General features: G+C 41.1%; 1 protein-coding gene across 2 annotated transcripts in view; it reads right to left on the bottom strand.

The window, feature by feature from the left end:
• The window catches only part of NPR3 (natriuretic peptide receptor 3), a 45,440-nt gene that overhangs the window by 17,254 nt on the left and 7,525 nt on the right, over nt 1–20,661 (bottom strand). For both annotated transcript variants that reach the window (XM_015614919.3, XM_015614918.3), the window contains exons 3-4: nt 18,706–18,872; nt 2,010–2,145 (exon numbers count right to left, since the gene is read on the bottom strand). In XM_015614919.3, the coding sequence (XP_015470405.1) occupies nt 2,010–2,145; nt 18,706–18,872 (303 nt within the window). The remainder of the gene's footprint in view (nt 1–2,009; nt 2,146–18,705; nt 18,873–20,661) is intronic.

Genomic DNA, 20,661 nt, shown 5'->3' on the forward strand with positions numbered 1-20,661 from the left:
TTTTTTTATGTGAGATACCTACATACAAAAAAAAAAATTCTACTTTTTCAGAGGAAATGCCAATGAATATCAAATACTCTGCACCAGATGTGCCCTGAAGTTATACCATGCTGTCTTTAACAAACCAATGAATCCTAAGCAATCCTTTGATCACCTCAGCCTTGTCCTTTCCTAAGCCTATAATGTCTGTGCAGCTGTGGCAGGCAGATGGAATTCTGCAGGAAAAAGAATCTACATTCTGTTTGGAGTCCTGGTAAGTCAGAGCAGGTGTAAAAATGAGGTACCAAGACAATCAGATAGCTACATGTTAGAAATTATATTAATTCCACTGGTGAAACTAGAGTTCTCATTAGCAAGGCCTGGAAAAGTCAAAGGGAATTACAAAGCTTCAGTCCCACAGCAGAACCTGATGGGTGTGCATGAACTGTACTCTGTGATGCTGCCTCCATTCACAGGAAGGATAAAGGGACATTATCTTCCTTAAGGGACTGGACTACAAGACATTGAGATAAAGGCCTCTTTAAAAGTCAATTTTATGTCCACCAAAGTACTGCCACAGGGAGAAAAAGTCATATGACTTACAAGAATTTTGACCAACTGCACCCTCAAAGCCCAAGTCAGCTACATTTTCAGAATAGGTTGAATAAGCCAGCCATCAGCAACAATCTGGTTTTCTAAAGTGAGGAAAGAGAACATTTTTATCTCCTGACAGGTTTTACAAGCAAGGTGTGAGAGTCAACCGTGTAGCCCACGTGGAGCACATGGAACTACAAAGGATGCATGGGCACACCAGCTGGTGGCTTCCTGGAACACAGGAACAGGAGCAGAGAAAACACAGGCTGTGCTGAGGCATCTGCTCACACACAGCACAAACAGACAAGAAAATCCTTAGGCACCAGATTCCCTCCCTTTTAAAACAGTGTTTTGGAGAGCCACAGATATGAAGAGGTATCTTCGAATACCAAGCACAACCTAGAGATGGTGCAGGGCTTCTCATGAGATGATTGCAACCAGCATAATTTAAAGCAATCACTTACTTTAAAGTGCTTTAGTGTTATCTTAAACTGCCCTGAATATTCTTTTGCCTTGTGTTCACAATTGTACCACAATTTGAGAACAGAAAATTGGTTTGGAGCTACTGCCCTTCTTGCCTTCCTACACCATATCCAGTGTGTTCTAGGAGCTGAGAACCTGGCCACTGAGGTTTTTCTTACACATTCAGATGAATCATTTGCTTTTTATCTAGGGGAAATGTTTCCTTCTCTCAGGCATTTCCACAGGAAATCTTGCCAGTCCTACATCAAATGATTGGACTACTATATGAGATGGATGGAAATATTTTAAGAGATGACAGATGAAACCAATAATCTTCAGTTTCTTTATTACAATTCTTACCTGGAAAAAGCATCAGCATTGCTCTGCATCAGCAAGGTGACACACAAGTGCCAGCTGCACTGCAGAATTGCATCTTCGAGGATTAGGCACAGAATGGCACAGTGCTGTTCAGCTGCTGCCTCTGAGACAACACAGCTCCTGAAAGGGGGCTGGGGGAAATCCTTCTAGGGCCTAAAGGAATCCCATTGAGAAACACAAAATAACCTCAACCCTGGCACCTGCTTGCTTCTATCCATTCCCAGGCTTTCAAGATAAAAAAGTGAAATGGAAAAAATGAGGCAATCTCAGAGCTAATAGATGAATGTGAGCAAAGCAAGCAGCTGTAATCCTTTCAAAAACAAATAAGTAGCCTGAGAAAATTATTGGTATTTCTTTACAACATCAGTGAGGGTCATTAAATTAAGAGGTTTTTGAACTGAGTCAGGACCTCAGCAGTTGGTGCAAATAAAAGACAGACTGGTGAGATATGTGAGCCAGCCTTAAAGACGCACATGGTTTCATATGGTTGCTTTCCTCTCTGTTAGGAGTGGAATATGCATGAGACCTTACTTTGCACAGAACAAAGACCTTAAGATTTTTGACTCTGAAAACTGGAATTCCATATCAACTATTACCTTCATAGGTTCTGTTCCGTGTTTGTTGAACAATTTTTTCCCCATCTTTCTTACTGAAACCTATCTTCAGGACTTCCTGTAAAGCTAGAGCATAAAGAAGAATAGCATCATGGAATCCTTCCACAAACATATTCACCTGAAAAAGAAAGAAGAAAAAAAAAGAAGGCAGTTGATACATAATAAATTTTTTCTTTCCTAGGTAATTGATTGACTAGATCAAATCTACAAATTAACCAAAGAGACTAATTTGGAGAGTTATTTTCTCAGCTGCTGAAAAAGAATGTATCTCAAAAAAACCTCAGGGGGACAATGGAAACTTCTAACTGATTTTAAAACAGTTAACCACTATCTGCTATTCTGGACACTCATAATGTTATGTCTGAATAACTTTGCAGATAGGGTAGAAATTTGCAGATCCCAGTTCCCATGCCCAGAGGCACAAATTCTGCACTTGACCATGTGAGATTCTGTCAGGTGCTGAGCACCCTCGTCCCACAGCAGCAAGTAGAGCCCTCTCCCTCTGCACAGGGGACTTAGCACCTCTCAGGACTGGGAAGTATGTTCTGTCATGATTTTTTTTGGAGAGCACAACTGGCAGATTTGCTTGTTTAATGATTACCATTTCCATTCCTGGCCCTTGTTCAGCCAAGCATCTCCCCACTAGCAAATAAGCAGTGGAGAAAACTACTTACCCTCTCCAGTAATGTGTTCTCTGGAACTGCCAGGAGAACTTTTTCCTCTCCTTTATCGTTTTCTCACTAAGTTACATGAAATCAGTGAAATAACCCTAACCCTGCTTTATAACACTAACACAAGACTTCTCTTCTGCCAATGAACCTTCATAGGCAATGCACAGTTTTTGGTATGTGAGTTACAAAAACAGCTGAGTGCTGCAGAAACATTACAAGTTTGCTGTCAGGAGCCTGGTGTGCTTCAGTGGTGAAGCAATAATTATTTCAGAATTGGAGTTCAGATGAAGACCCATCAGTAGAAGCTGATGCAGAATGACCTGAGAATACAGATATTCCTGTTCCTCCTCTGTAGGCAGCAACTCACATTTCAGCAGTGCAATGTACTCACTCAGTACACAGTAATTCTGAATAAATTATCTTTCAGCTGCAAGGAAGATGTTCTCATTCACCCAGGAGTTTCATTACAATAAAAAAAACCAACAAAAAACAACTCCTGACATCCTAGCAAAGGCGTAACCACATAATGGGGTCTCTTAATGCCACTTACAGTGAACAACTCACCTCTACAAATACTCCCCTGGACAGAAGTAACATTTAAGTTATCTTCCCCTTCAGTGTATCAAAACAATTTAAAATCCCAGTAAGTGAAGTGCTACTCTAACTCTCTCAGGTTTAGCTGGACATTAAAAATGTTACAAGACAAAACATGTGGCCAGTTAACAAATAACTGCTCCACAGATATAAAGTATTACATAGTTGATTGGCTAAATTGAGCTAGTCAAACCCTGATAATGTTATTACACCCAAGACACGCCTTCACTCTTAAAGCAGTTGCCAACAGTAAGGAGAATTTCAGAATTATTTACTGATATTATAAAAGTTTATGTTGCTCTGACATTTAAAACTGGACTTTCAGCAATTCCAAGCTATGCTACAGTTGAATGCATTACATTCAGCAGGGGAAGAGACCATGGTGCTACAGGAGGGGCAAAACAGCTCAGCTCACTCTGACAGCCACAGACTAAAGGGCAGCTCCAGTTATTCTGAAGTAAAAAGAAAGCCTGAAAAGAGATGAAAGTCAGGCTTTTGGTGAAATAAAAAGAGCTGATGGACAGGGTGCATACTAGGACAGGCTTTGCCAGCAGGGGCTTTAACTTTTCAGAACAGAAAAAACCCAACCAAACCAAGAAACCACAAAGCTTGACAACTGCTTCATGTGCCAGTGTTAGCGTCCAAGTGGCCTGTGGATGATCAAACTTCAGCTTTCTCAATGTGACATTCTTTCTCTCAGGAGAGAAATTAACTCTCCAGTAGCTCTACCTCTCTGCTGGCTGATTTACAGTTTGTGGCTGGCATTTGTTTCACGGAAAGCTATTTGTCACTTCTTTTGTCCTTGGCAAAGACCTCTCAGTGTAACACAGCAACCTTCAAAATCCATTTTGTCAGCTAATTTGCTCAACCTGAAATCTAGTCATGCCACGGGCCTGAAAACCCTTCTGTAGACACTGCAGATTTGCCAGATAAGCCCTGTCAAAATTCACTTGGCAGTTTGGGAGGTTACTGCCACAGCCTCTTGCCAAAGCTCCACTTGGCCCAAACCCCCTTACATTACATGTGCAAAATCACATTAAAAAATTGTCAGAAAATCATTTATGCCACTGCTCAGTTGCTCACACACAAACCCCAGCATTTTATCTCATGTTGTCAAGGAAGCTGAAACTATGGATAATTTATGCCATTTAAAATCTTCTGAAAGAGTTGTAATTACTGTTTGCAGATGGGATTGCACTTACACTCCCCAGCCAAACCATATGCTGGGCACACCTGAGACATTTCACATTAATCCAGGAACATGTTTAAGCAGCATTTCTTGAAAGGGGATACAGGACCCTATGAAGGGAATAAAGTTTTCCTGCATATCATCTTGTTCAATCTTTTGTAAATTGCCACAATTCCACACAGACCATGTGTTGCATGATGTGGATAGACTTAAAATGTGAAGTAATAGCTGCAAAAATCTTGAAGGGTTTGCTCTTTGCTGCAGGAAAAGCATTTTAAAGGGCTAGAGCCTGAAGTTTATATTCCAGGAAAGCTTCAAATGGGAATGAGAGTAACTGTGAAGATGTCTTCACAGGCTGCTTGAAGGCACCCATGGTAATCAATAATGTGTTAGTTCAAACTTAGACGCCTCCAGGATGAAAACTGAACAGAGTATAAAATCTATTAAAGGCCCACTAATCTTACAGATTATTATTAAAAGTTCTTTTAGTTGAGCTCTAATACAAAGCAGTCTTTTCATTGTAGTGTTTTCCATTTTAATTTATGCTGCCTTTTAATTACAGGTGTGAGCAGAGCTCCAAATGCTGTGATCACAATTTGCACATCAGATCTACTGAAATGTTCTGTCCATGCCCGGTACTGCAGGGCCACCCCCTCAACGTGGCAGCAATGCCAGTGGCAGCAGAGAAGATGCCAGCTCTGCTGAACATCTTTGGAGTCTGCAGTACAAATATGTGGAAACCTCTTTCTGAGCTATCTTCTGTTCTACCTTCACATCCTATTCTAAAACCATACACCTAAAAAGCAAGTATGCTAACTGCACAGGTGAATAAGATATATACTCCATTTATCTTCCTGCCTTTTTCCTCTAATTAATCACCTTCTATCAGAGAAAAGAAAACAACCAAAACCCAACAACCCCTCTCAGTGCAAATCATGTGCATAAATTTTACCCAGTTCAAAGTTATAGTTCCCCAAGCAGCTATATTGTGACCACACTGTTCATATATACCAAGGTGTTAACAGCATACACAGCAATGCAAAATACTACCGATGTGGAAGACAGCCAAGACACAGCTATGCCAGACCCATAATTTTCTATATCCTGCCTACTGACTGTAAAATAAGATTATTCTCCTCCATCTGGAACTGCCCATCTCTGAATCACAGCAATTACAGCAATTCGTACCACTTTCCATGCTTAGTGGGGAGCATCATCATCACTTCTTTTTCTATTGGAAAGGCAAACAACATCTCCCACACTTGGTCTTTGCATTTACTTTTCAGTACATCCATAGCAATATTCGAGTTGTCAAACTACAGTTTCAGCCCCAAACAGTGAAGACCCTAGGGAACTGCAGAGGGCTGTACCCAGACATTTTGCAAAAATCTTACCAATTTACATATTTGACATGATGCTCCTACTATCTCACACTGTTACAACATATCTCAATAGAAGTATTTTTCTAAGCAGCTGCAATTTAACTGTCAGTTCTCCCCTTTTAATCCTCATTCACCAAGCCAATTATAATTATGGTGCCTTCTTTATGAGCTTTTCTAAGAAGCCCTGACATAAATAACTTTTCTTTCATGCATTCTTGGCACACATCTTCAGTTTTCTTCTGCTGACTCACTATCCAGCACTATTCACTTAACCCTACAACAGGGATTTCTTTCTTTAATACCATTTGCTGATGTTGCATATTCCCATTCAGGACACTGCCACAGCCCATGCTGTTTTAAATACTTATTTATGGTCCTGAGATGGCCAGGAGCTTTCAGCAGTTCTTTGATGAGTTGCTATGACCTTGTTCTGAGCTGCACAAATCTAGAACAAGGTGGTCATGATTCCCATACAGTAGATGATAAACATAAAGAAATTATTCACGTTTAACTTTTTTAAAGATAAAATATCATTTTTACAAATTGATTTTGTGTTAAACTTCTAGTATATGTAATCCCAATGAGAAACTCTGGGTGGAACTGACATGTAGATTGAAAATGTGAAGCTGAAGGAAAAATATTATTACACCTGATCACTACCTGAGAAAAGGTGAAGTGCATTTCAAACCAGCAATGTCACGTGCACTTTCAACTTTGCAGTAACGTATTAATCCTACTGCCATAACACTACCACGTGTCATTCAGCATGCTACCACACTAACAAGATCAAAGTTTTCACTAACCCACCATCCACCTCCTCAGATCCTCACAGGATTTCTCCATTCTGTTATGCAAAAGAAACTCACAGAGCTCCCAAACATCACCTATGGATAACAGCTGGGTAATGCTAACATGCACTGGGACTGGGATTTCAAGGACTCCAAACAAATGCAGAGCCACAGGATACACCCATAATCAGCTATCATAAACAGCATGTCTTTGGTTTCCTTCAGACAGTGAGGCATCGCAGTGGAACCAAAGCAGGAACTGGAAAGGAGAATAAAGCTGTAAGACAGTTAATCAAATCTGTATATTTAGATGCCTAAGACTAAAAATACAGACTGTTTGCCTGGGCAACCATACTGCTCCCCTACTGGACCATAGTGCTTCAAACAAATAGGAAGAAAAAGGGAAAAATAATAGAAATACGTTTTCTTCAGAGAAGGCCATTTCCACAATATTTAATTAAAACTGAAAAGTAATACATGGTATTACACTAAATTTGGGCCACACAGCTGTAGCCAAGGACAGCCTCATGCTGTATTCACTGATATCCAGTCTCTAGAAATATATAAATAGGCACCTGCTCAAGAACACATGAGGCAGGGGCTCAGGACTTGGTTTTCTAAAGGATATATCCAAACTCACTTCATTATTTGGAGCTGGAACTCACATATCTTCCTAGGAAAAGAAGAAGAGCTTAACAGCTTAAAACCTTGTGCATATCTAAGAAAGATTTATTCAAGTACTGTAGCATCAGTTTCATGTTTCACAGGGAGACAGTGTTTATGTGGAAATCCGTAAGATATTTTCCTCATAGGGGAGCATGTAACTTTATTAGTGGAATTCTGCAGACTGAGGCTTAGGCTCAACTCTAAAATTTATAGCTTAGAAATTTAGCCCCACAGTTGAACAAGACATCACTTTTCTCTAAGGAGGCTTCTTCTGACAAGACTGCCTGCTTGTGTTCATCTCCTTGTTCATCTCCAGTGTTCACTGGAGCAGCAGAGATGCTGAGAGCAGAGATGAGGTGTGTGCCCCACCCAAGCACTCTGCACACCAGGCAATGTGCCTGTGGCATGAGGAATTTTTGAGTGAAGCCCACCTTTTGAGAGTCTCAAGCATTGCTTGAAGCTCATCAGCCACCCACCTCCACCATGAAAGAGCCTGCTTCCACCACCTGAGAGACAAGATGTATAGCGAGATCCCTGCTTTATTATCCACCTTCTGTTTGATTTGGACACAAAGATGCTGTTCTGCAATTAAGCACTTGTCTTTGAGGATGAGACTATGCCTCTGCCTGCCTGCACTGCTCAGCTGGTACACGAGCTGATGTGCACTCCTGGCATGCCAAATCACTGCTGCCTCTGCTCCACTCAGACAAGAGGATGCTTACTCCAACAGGGCTGAAGTACTACTAGCAACAAACTCCTATCCACTTTAAAGACAACTGTGGACCAGAAGCCAGCCCTTTGATCCAAGAAAAGGTCTGCTGAAATAAAATAAATTAACAAAAAGAAAATAAAAGTAAATTAAGAAATTAAAGCAGTATCTGTGATTTCCTTAAATAAGGCAGCTAAATTCAGGGAGTTAAGGGTATTTGTCAGTGAAGGTTATTTCCTTGCTATGGAAAGAAAACTAACCACAAATTCAGCTCCTTTGCTCTTGTATCTCATCTCATTCTTCAAGCCTTCTTCCTTGTTTTTCTTAATACCCCATTCTTGAACAACTAGTAGATTTACTCACAATCATCTGGCTGGGGCATACACAAGTTGCTCTATTGTCTCAATGGTGAACTGAAGCAAAAATCTATTCAGTCCCAGACTACAGGGCAGCTGTGCTGTGAAATGTCAGCTAAAATATGTCAAGCTACAGTGACAACTGAGATACAAAGGCATGGAGAAAACTTTCCAACCCCATTGCCTGCAAAAGCTGCCCATTCGTTGTTTATTGCTAGCAACACTCTCCAATGGTTATCTAAAAAATAGCTGTAAACCTCCAGAGCATGCTGCAAACAGGCTGGGAATTTCCAGCTACAGCCAAAACGATCTCCTTCCATTAAACACAGAAAGAGGAACTGTCACCCCAGCAGAGTCAGAATTTTGGGTAAAGCCAGCTCACATCAAAGGGCTCTGACTGCTGCACTCAAACCGTGGCCTGACATCACTGGGCTCTCAGACTCTCCCCAGACCTCCACTGGCATGGTCAAAGCAGGGGCAGGCTGAGATGAGAACTGACCTGATCCGGGAACAGGATGCTCTTCTAGACCAGATTTTTCCCCTGAAAACCATGTGGGATTTATTTCTGGCTCCTTTTGTAAGCTGCTACCAGCCACTTTACCCCTCTGTGGTTTTGGTTCCTGCATTACTTTTTAATGTTGCCCCCTAAAGGATGCAACTGATGTATCTAAGGAGCAGAATTATTTTGTACCAGAACTCAACTACCTACAGAATAATAATTTAGAGGAATTTCTCCTTTATGTATGATTTACACACATACTATTCACCTTTATAATTTAATTCTAAGGGGCTCCAGGTCACCTATCAAGGAAAAGGATATAATCAGAGAATACATTATCGTGCTCCTGCAGTTAAGGTGAAATATCCCATGTTAATAATACATCTCTAACATCAGATAAACAACAAATGCAAAGGATCTCTAGCACATAGCACTATATGTGACTGCCTGAACACTGAATGGATCTTAACCATAGAACATGTTATTTATAAAATTAACCCTCCTACTTTTTTAGGATTTCCTGCCTTCTAACAAATTATGTGGCCAGTCACATGAGTTACAAAACTATGTGCAGAAATTACACATCTAGTCATAGTGGTGAAACACAAGAGATAGAAAAGAAATTGCTCTTTTCAGCTGAAAACACACAGAGATACAGAAACCAAAATATCCTTGTTTTAAATAGATTTTTTTAAGAATCTCCATTGGTAGTCTGACAATCTGTTATACAGCTGTAACGAATGCTTACATTTTAAGTTGGCATTTAAATTGGGACATTTTAATTGCAGATAAACACTTAGCAGCAAAAAAACCACCACCCCCATCCTTTCATTAGTTATTAAGTTTTTGATGTCAGCAAGCAAGAATGTTTTACAAGCAGGAACATCTCAGTTTTCTGGATGACAGTCACTCATCTGAAAAAATTGGTTCCACTTGTTAAAATAAGCTAAAGTGATTCAAGTGAATATAGAGCTAGGACAAACAGGAAGGACATTTTTTTGTTAAATGTTTATCTTTGTACAATGTGCAATTGTTTTGGATTTTGGATTACTAACATTATCACCAAACCACAAAAATCATGGACATATTTTATTTTTTGTATTAAAAACTCTCAAGATCACATCAGTTCTCATGCAAAACTCAGAAAAATCACTGTATCACTTTGGAGACAACTCATATATTCAAACTGAATTTACCTGTGTACACTAGCTGGTGGGCTGGTAAAATCTTGGATGGGGTAAAAAACACATCTTACAAAAAGGATCATTTCATTTCTGCTTTGCAGCAGATTAGCAAAGATTACCCAGCAGAGCATTTACTTTAGAGTCTCAAGGCTGGATAAACACAAATGACTTAGACACAGCCAAAAGATGCTTAGCTCAAAATTATGCTTGAAGCTGTGGTTAGCCATCTAAGATCAGGCAAAAAGTAGGCACACAAACCCAGGATACATAAGCATCCCAGTTCACCTCTTCCAGCAGAGGAGGATTAGGAATGAGGGATGATGTGACCCTCTTATTCTCACCAGGCAGGTAACAACTCCCCACTGAGTGAACTTACAGTAAAGCCTCAACAAAACCCCATAGGGCATCAGTCCTTTTAGATTTTCTGCTCCTTCATCTAAAAGCCCTGGGCATCCTTTTACTGAGTCAGCATAAGAGAACTTCAGGGTGCAGGCTCTGCTTTCAGAGAATCTAAATTCCACCTTTCCCCTGCCCTGTCTGCAGGGCATCCTGAGGTGGAGGCACCCCTAGAACCGAAATCCAGGTGCTGGGGGAGAGATATGACCTGCCAAGACCTTGGGAACCTCTGGGCTGGGAGTAAATAATTTGCTAGGAGAGACCACCTGAGGCTGTGGTTGCCATGACAAATGATCCTTTTATTAAATACCAGGGCAAATGGGCATATGAACTTGCAAACTTTAATGGCATGGAACTAATGCAAACCCTCAGGCTGCTATTAGTCATGCTTCCATTCCAAATAATTTAAAATTTAACTATATGGTTTTGCTATTTTCTTTCAGATATCTGATCTTTCAGGGTATCTGATGAAAGGTGTTCAGCTGGCTGATTAACCATCCCTTTGCTGGCATCCCTGCAAGGATCCCATTAGCACAGGAGAGGTACAACAGCTGTCTCAGCAAATATTTGTCTGTACCTGTCAGCAACCAGTAAGGTTCCAGCTGCACACCTGAAACACATTCTCCCACTCTTCAGCAGCAGCATGGTAGTTAAAACCTCTCAATCTGAGGATTTGCAGACACTCAAAGAAACTAAAAACTCACTCTTGTAGCTGCTTGCCTCCGCATTTACTGTCTGATCCCCGAGATCCTCCTTGGTTTTGCTCTATAAGGTATTTTGCAGTCTGCAGGCTGAGGGGCTAACTGGATGTATTGTACACAGGCATTTCCCATCAAATGTAAATGCCCTGCTCAGTGAATGTCACCTTGTTCCCAGCCACGGAGCAAAGGGCGTCCTCACCTACCCTCCTCCCATTGTCGCGTGCCCCTTTCTCATGCCCCTCTTATTCATTTCCTCTGGGACAGAGACGCTCCTTGTCTTTTCAATACACTTTGATATATTAGTTCTTTTTAGAGTGGGCTAAACCTTCTCATTTTTGTCCCAGACTTCTCTCCCTAATGAAAAAAGTATCTACTAAAGAGAGAAGGAAAGTTTTGAGTATCCTCCTGTGGGTTCCTATGCCTCCTTGCATACACAAGAACACCATTGCATTTATTCACACAGCCCACTCTCACAGGATGATTACATTACCCCTTCTGCATTAGTAAAATTGCTAAATATCCCCTGAAAAAAGAATAAAAAAATCAGAACTGGCACACTGTACACCGACCTTTTCTTACAGCCCAGTGGAGTGGAGCACACCCAAGCCCTGCTGCCTGTCTTGGCTCTGCCAACACTCATACACCAGGGTGACCTGACTCACCCATGGGACTGGCCTGCCCTTCTATTAGGATTTCTTTTCCCTCTGGAGAACGAGCCTTTCCCAGAGCTACGTTCACCTTAACCTCCAAGCACTCAGCCATATGAAATGAAGGTGCTGACACAGCAGGAGATCTCAGACTCGAGGTGTTGCTGATTGCCACTTATACTGGTTTTTCAGAAGACTCGTCACTTGTGAGTATCACAAAGTGAGACCCTGCCCTGCTGTTGTTCAGAATCACTTACACCATACCAATACCCCAAATGAGTGCAAGAAAGCTTTCGTGGATCCCCTACAGTGTGAAGGCAACAGCTCTTCTGCTCTGGTGCTCTCAAACAAGGAATTCAAGACATTTCTGGCTTTGAAGAATTGTTCTCCCTTTACATCCCTAAAGAAAACAAGGCATGGCTCCCTCCCCACACCTCCTGCCTCATAATCAAACTCTCTGATTAACCTGCTTGGCTCAGAGGGAACTCACTGTGACCACAGTGTGGAAGTACCAGCCAGCACAGGTGAAGTGAACCCTCCACAGCACCCAAGGTGCTGAGGCTGGAGCATCCAATCAGACATCTAGCAAGTGCGAAACAGCTTCCAGCTGCCTGCCCAGGAGCCTGCTGCTGGCTGCAACACCATCCTGACATGGGACAGACTCACCCAAACCTCATCTTCATGCCCTGTTGAGCTGAACATTCTTTAAGTAAATAAGGAAACTTCCAACTCAGTATTATTTTCATGACATACCCAGAGGACAAGATTCACAGAAAAAGGCAGTGGCTGCTAAAAAGTCCATTAAACAAAGGTATTTAATTTTTCAAGTGACATTTTATGCAAAATGAGATGGAGAGTCTACCTTTTCCTTCATTCAGAGCCCAAACTGAGGACATTCTACACCAGTGTCAAAAATCCTACAAATTTACATTAAAACAATACCTCAGTGGGACAAATTAGCTTTTGGTTTATTTGCAATGGAAATGGCATGGCACTAAAACCAGAAACAGGCTATGAATTTTGCAGGAGGGCATCTTTTTCACACTTTATTAGTGGAAAATAAGGTATATTTCTAGCAAGTACTTCAAAGAGGGCCTTACCCATAAATTTCAGAGTGCCTGTTCAGTAAAGTGGAATGAGAATATCTGTGAAATCCAAGTGAAAACATGGGGCTATGGAAAATATACAACACATCCACGAAGATCAGCTCAAAACTTTTACATTCCCAAAAAGTTCAGATGTTACTATTTCCAGATATACATACAGTTTTACACTATCTCCTCCACGGTTTAAGACAGCTTCAAAAATATGCTTAAATAGACTAGAAAAACTAAACAAATCCACTGGAAAAGAGATGAATAATTTCTTTCTTTTACTGTCTTTTATGACATCTGTTACAGGAAAATAACTTACTATTGCACTGTAGTTTTGCCTAAGACCCTGATGTGGATGACACTGGTCTTTCATACCAGTGAGAAAGCATTAACTTCAGGGGGAAAAAAAAAAGTCTGCTGTATTCACCAAATTTAGGAGTCCACAGGTCAATACTTCTCTTACAGAAAATAAAGACACTCTCATTAATTCCAAGGGGTGAAGGGTTGGTCGTGAAAATCTTAAATATGTTTTACTAATAGAATTCATCTTGTTAATAAGCTGGCATGTGAAACCATTTTTTCCGGCTGCTGAAAGCAGCTTGTGGTTTGCTTTTATTCTTTCAAACACAATTAGCAAAGCACTCCAGCAGCTGAATAGACCCATTCATTTGAACAAATTATCCCCTGGCAGAGCTTGGGGGTTCTTTCTTTTTATTTTTTTTTCCCCTAAATCTCCTCAAAACTCTCTCCCATCCTTATGCAGTCAGAAGACACAAAAGACTGCCTGACATTAATCTCGCCTGCCTGTGCCTGAGAAAAGACAAGTGAGAAGGACATTGCTGAATAAGTTACATTTTCAGCATCACAGCTACAAGACTGAATTGCTCACTTCTCCCAGCCTTATCTTAGCTGATGTGCAATCCTAATTAAAAGGCTGACGTAAGGAATGCACTCAGGGAAGAGTCTGGCACGGATGTTTTGAAGGAGATGATAAACTTTATGAGCACAGCTACCTCCCATGAAGCTTTTGTAGTTAACTGTTGGGACTAAAAAGGTTGCTTTTGAGTGCACCATTTCTCCTTTCAGAGGGCTGAAAATGTTAAATAAAACAGAGTTCCCCCTTCTAATAGGGAGTAGCATCTTGCTGATCTAATCAATCTACATAGCTCATTCTTTCACTGAGATAACTTTACTGTCAAAGCTCCAGTTCCCTTCTCCCAGTGATCATTTTCAGGGTGAAAAAGGCTGTGGGTAGGGAAAAACCCATGCATCCACCTTGTGAACAATGCTGTCATGTAGTTAACACAGCAGAAATATTTGTTTAATTAGTTATACTTTCAGCTTTTAAATGAGAAGAAAAAACAAGCTATGGGTGGTCTGTAACCTCAGAAGAGCAAATATTCCTGGCTGTAAAATCATCTAAGCTCAGAATACTGGGTTGGACATAAAAAAAGCATTTATTGAGTCCTATGCCTCAGTCAGGAACAGAAGGTGCATTAAGAAGTTCCAAACTGCACCCTACCACCAATTCATTAAGTGTTCAGCATTATTTAATAAAAATGGCTTATGCATATACTTCAACTGAAACACTGTTTATTCATAAACATTTTTAACTAGAGTATGTGTTGGGAATTATTCACACACCCATTTAGAGACAGTTTTACATTCTTCCTTCGAGTAATTGCATGCAATTCCCATTGCTGTCTGCCTCAACTAGGCTATAGGTCTGCAAGCAGAGCTTGCCTGTATTTTGCAATTAAACCAAGGATGTTAGTTGGTTTATAGAGCACAGGACTCTCTGCTGTTAATGCCTTGTTAATGCATTAATATTATGAAAGTAAGAAAACTGCCACCACTTGTATAAAAGCATTAAATCAATTCTACTGCATGCCTGAAACCCAAATCTGATTAGATTTCTGAAAAAATTCCACCTTTTTTGCTTATTTTATTAGAGAAGTCATTCTTCAGGAAGGCACAGTAAAAGAAAGGTAGGCTTTCTACAAAACTACACCATGTTTCCTGAAAAAGCATGAGACACAGCTAAAATGATGGCTGAGCAGATTTATTGCTTCACCCCACAGTTCTTTGTGTCACATTAACATGACAGTAACTGCTTTCACACTCAGACTGGTGAACAAAACAAACTAACAATATTTGCTAATGCACTTGGGCAGCTGCAGCAATGGGACTTTGCAATGGGACATTGCAGACAGGGAACATCACCACTGCCCCATGCTGTGCAACCTAAATATTTCTAAGATGCTATCTCAGAACCTCTCTGCCACTCTTATTTTCAATGCTGTCTAGTTAAAAGGAGCTTAAGGAAGCTTTTTACTTCACAAGAGAGATTCCTGGAGAAACTGTCTTTCCCACTCTTTCCTGCTCCCTCACAAGGTACAAGTTCTTCCACCCTCCACATCTCCAAAGCATAACACCCATGCAGAAACAACAGAAACTTCTGAGCTGGGAAAGACATACCCAAAACACGTTTTTCTCTTTTCTGTGCAATTTCACAGCTGGAGATGAAGACAGCCAACACTCTTTGACCTGTTACTCCTCCAAGGGCTGTATGCGTTCTGCATCTGGCAGTGGGACAGCTGCTGCTTTAGGACTTTGCCCTTTCTGTCTCCCTTATCTTTCCTTATGTCATCTGCTTATTTTCCATTTTTATGATACTCTTTTTTGGTAGATAATAATGCCTTTAGGATTAGCACTGGCAAGAGGCCAGGACAAAATGGCAGCACTAATGACTTTTGCTGAGTTAGGGTCACTGTGAGATAATTTAGACCATGGGCCTGGGGCCCCGTTTTCCCATGACATTGGAAAAATCCACACAGAAAAGCAGACACACTGAATGCTTCAAATCCAAACCTCCCTAAGCGTCTCCTCTTGGGACACAGCTTGCAGAAAAGAATGAGGACTATATTTCAACACCCATGGATATGACTTGAGATGGTCTGTACTATTGACTATCTTTCTACATAGGTTTTGTTTTCAGGAGCAGAATTCAGCAGAGCAAAATCCATCTCTGCCACTTCCCACCCACTCAGCTCCAGGACTTCTCCTTCCCTGTCTTTCCTTGGAGGACACAGCTTTGCCTAATGCATATCCAGGCCACTTTTTTCCCATGCTGCCAAAGAAAGCATGCTTAATGGGTGCCCACTACCCAGAAATCTTTTAGAGAGGAAGGAATTTGCCTTCAATCTGACTTTATTTTTTCCCATTAGCTTTCAGAAAGTTTTTTTTTCTTAATCCTGAAGACTGCACCATAATGTTTCTCCTGACTAGGGCAGCAGGACAATCAGTTAAGGAAATATGATGCATCTCTTTCCCACTGTCCAAAGTGGGGAAATGTATAATTCATCATAATCAATGCAAAACAAATCAGAAAGTTAAACTTCACACACTGTTAATGAAGAAACACAGCTATGTTTTTTTTTGCTATACTCAAACAGAAACTAATTCTCGTAGAGACATTTTATTTTACCATTGTTAGAAGGCTGTGAAAAAGCAGGTAGGGGAGGCTCTGCTGAGGTCTGCTTTTTTTAAGTTAAGGTATTCCATCTAATACCAGGATACTCTGCATTTGAAAGCAAACCTCCCTCCTCTGTAGCCATGACCTGCATCTCCTCTACAGACAGCTCCAGATCCCAATGGCCTCCACCATGGAGGAGCCTGTGAGCCAAGGGCTGACGCTTCAGATGGCAGGAACCTGCAGTAGGTGCACAGAGATCACAAGATGTTCTCTATGTCCCTGCAAGAACAGATTGGGAAGCAAAAAGAAAGCCGAGTGGGAAAGGAAAAACAAAGAGTAGGAGAACCAGCAGCAGGAGGGGGCATATGCAACTTGCCTGGCCCTAGCAAAGACTCAAGGTTTTGTGTGAAGGAGTGCTTGGAACAATCTGAGGGACTCTAGATCACAGATGGAAATGGGGCACAGGGAGAGGCAGCCCTCAGAGCCAGGCAGAAGAAGATCAAAGATGAGATGGCAGTGAGCCAGCCCCCGTTGCTGCCCCAGGACAGCCACAAGCACTGACAGCACACACAGCACAGGGGTGAAGAACGACAGCACAGGACTTCAGGCAGTGGGTGTGCAGCTGTGAGGGAATCTCCCCAGCAAACACATTAGCCTTCAAAATCTCCCCCGTGATGGCACATGAGGAATTTGCTCTCTCCTAGATACAATTCTGGCTGACCAGAACAGGACTTGTATCTATGCAGCCTCAATCAACACTTCACAGGGTTTGCAGTGTATCGCCACCCTAAAGAAGAGAAAAGCATCCTCTTGCCTGCCTCTAAACTGCCCACAGACAGCACCCTGAGCTCTCAGCAGTATAAGACTTTTCTTAGCTAGGGCAATGTCACACTGCCCAGACTGGAAAAAAAGCCACAGTACTGAAGCATTATAAAAATATATATATATATAAAATACTTAAGTATTTAAAATCACATTTTTCACCAACCACAACCAAAGACACACAGCAGGTTTTCAAAGGACATAGCTTGCTAAGTGACATCTGCAAAAGGACACAAAGAGAAAAGGGAGGAACAGCACAAATTAAAGTCCCATGGCCTTCTTCAGAACTTATTTAGCAGGTTCTTCAGACTGTAGCACCTTGAAATTGTGAAGTGGCATTTCTTCAACATGCCAACAAAAGACTATGATTAGATTTTGAAAGTATCCCAGGAATAATATATACCACTTGTTGTGATTCAAATTAAAAAATTTAGATAAAATATTTCAATAAAATACATTCAAGTTCTAAGAGGAACGAATTTTCTAAAGGTAGCCAAAGTTACACAATAAACCACAGGAAAGGTTATTCATTCTTTAACACAATATTCAAGCCCAAGCTGATGAAATAAAAATGGACACAATGCTTAAAGCAAAGGCATGAGATGGAAGCCTAAGTGGAAACTGGAAAATTAAGGGTTTAGGCTGCTTTCTTGAGTTTCAGCCTCTCATTTTCTACAGCTAAAGGACTAACCAAATTCTCCTCGAGCCTCTTTTCTCAAGGCTGCACCATGGAAAAGGCTGACTGCCTGGGAAGTACTTGTATCAGCATGCAAAAATCCCTGCACGTACATGCTATACATTCTTGCTTCCACAGATGACTTTTCTATGAAAATGCCTAAATAACTAACTTAGCAGTAGCTCAAAAGCAGATGCCTTTATTTCTTTTTTTCAGTTATTTTCCTCATACATTTTGAGAGGTTAAAAAAAGGCATCGTTTCCCATGTCCACCTGTGAAAGATAGTGGTGTTCCCAAGGCTTAAAGCAACTGGCAAGGACTCTGTTGATATTTTAGACCGTTCAAAATAAAAAACAGCAACTACTTAAATGTGCTTCATTGAGAAATAAGACTACTTTTCTCATTCACACAGGAATGACTTCATTGCATGCAATACAGACAGTGTAACTTTCTGAGATTGGATTCTAAAAAAAAAAATTAATTACTGGGAGAAAACAAAAAGGAAGGAAGAATTTCTTTGCCTGTTAAGAAGACTTATCAGTGGTAGGGTGAGAGAGATTTGCCTTTGCCCAGCCTTTCTGCTGATGACCTAGGAGATGAGCAAAGGACAATTGGTCATGGAAGCTGGTGCACAGATACAGTGCACCTAGACCAAGTCTATCCTTGTAATTTGCATTATACATCCCCCCCCCAAAAAAAATAATTATATGTGCAACAGCATAGTTTTGCAACAGATTCTGTCCTGATAAGGTCTCACTACCACTTCTGCATTAATGAGGAGCATGTTTTTGAAGAAACTATGATCTGAAGACTGTCATCAAGTACTTACATAGTCATCTTCATGAAGACCTTGCTTCTGAACAGAACTCTTCACCTCCAGGGAAAAATTCTCAAACTCAGGCTTCACAGTCCTCAGCAGAGTGACAGTCTGGAGGTATGAATATGCTTTCTTGGCTTCAAGGTCGTGTTTGTCTCCTCTTCTCCAAGAGCCATTTCCTAAAGAGGGAAACAAGCATATTTCCAAACTAGGTACCATTATGGGGTTCCTTTTTCCACCCCAAAGTCCCCTTCTCTGATCTAATTTGGAGAGATAGTAAAGTACAAAGGAAAACAGACCTTTCTTCAAGGTGTGCAGGAAACCAGGCAGCACAGAATAGCTAAGAAATAAATATGCAAACCAAAAGACAACTTTCTCCCATGCTGTGTTTGCTTATTTTAAAAGAGTGGAATAAATCCTAAGTGTGAGATGGCATCTTGGAGCCAAACACATATACCAGATCTCAAATGCAGAGATATTTAAGTTAGAAGAAGTGAGAGAAGATTCAAGTACAAAGCTTTTGTTACATATCACTCCTCTTGGACATTCAGAAAGGCACCAAGAATGTGAGAGCAGGAGTCAAGAGCATGATCATCACCCTGAATGGGAGGCTCTCCCACTGCAGTCAAGGACAAAACCAAGTGTGCCATGGCTGCCAGACTAGCCTACTTTTAATGGGAGAGGAATACATCGAAATAAAACGGAATACTGTGCCTACGCTGTATTTACATGTGTTTTGTGTCACAGCAAGAGAACAATGTAACTCAGGCCATCAGTAAAGAAACCACATTTTTAAAAAGCAAGGTAGGTGACTGGTTGTTTATTAGCAAAGAAATCCTTCTGACAAACAGACCCTGAGGTCCTGATCCAAAGCTTCAGGAGGTCAGTAGAAAGGTTCATATTGTTCTGGAGCAGGTTTTGTGCTATTTGATGTAAATGATAACTAAAAAAGGCTAGAGGGAACACTGGTAGCCCAAAGCAGTGAGCCTTTAAGTGCTTACAAGTAATTAAAACCTAGACAGTCTTTATTTTTTGAACAACAGTAACAAACCCCATTACAGCTAAATGAGCCAAGACAAAACTAATGCTAAATTCCCAAGGTGACCTGGAGGCACACAGGAACCTGCAATCGGATATGATGTAGTTATTTTGCTTGGGTTGAGGACCACAGTGTCATTTGGACCAAGAGAAGCAAGTTGTAGAGATGGGAGTACAGGTAAAAAACCCATGGTTCTCCTTGCACAGTGCTTCCCAGCTGCATCACGCACCTGAAAGAACAAACTCTTGGACCTGAAGCAGGTAAATAGAGCGTGTTTTTGTTATCCCAGCACTGTTGGTGGGACTTAACTGGAGACTTACTCTGCCTCCTCAGAAAGCACAAGGGAAGGAGTAAAGGCCCTACACTTTTCTGGGGAATAAGCCCTTTTTCCTTCAGCTTTTGGGTCCAGGGAAGCTCCTGTCAGCTCCTGCACAGGACAGGAGACACAGGAGCACCTAAGCTTTTTTACCTCTATTGTCCACTCCAGGAAAGCCTTATTTACCAAGCCCAGCACCGCCTAGGACTGTAAACTTTAGACATACCATGAGCTTTGCTATTTTTTTCAAGTGATTTAATTTTTTTAGGGAGGAGCTCCAGATGCATATGCCTTCATTGAGGGATTTATTTCCCAATACAAGGTCAAAATCACTTACACAGAACCCTATTCATCACACCCAATGGAGACACTGGATAGCAGCTAATATCCCACTGTCTGGTTTTTCCACTTTTCCCTCCATTGCCTGCACCCATCCTCTTTGTTGCTTTGAAAGAGAAAGAAATGCACATCTGACAGTTGTAAGCAAGCACATCTTGCTACCTTCCCCAAAAGAGAGTGGAAGCCTTGCAGAAGCCTCTAAGCTGAACAGTTTCTGCCCCAGCTTTGCATTTGCAAATGGAAATAGTTAAAAAGCAGGATATTATAGACATAA

This window comes from Parus major, chromosome Z (genome assembly GCF_001522545.3).
Source record: "Parus major isolate Abel chromosome Z, Parus_major1.1, whole genome shotgun sequence".
Taxonomy (NCBI): domain Eukaryota; kingdom Metazoa; phylum Chordata; class Aves; order Passeriformes; family Paridae; genus Parus; species Parus major.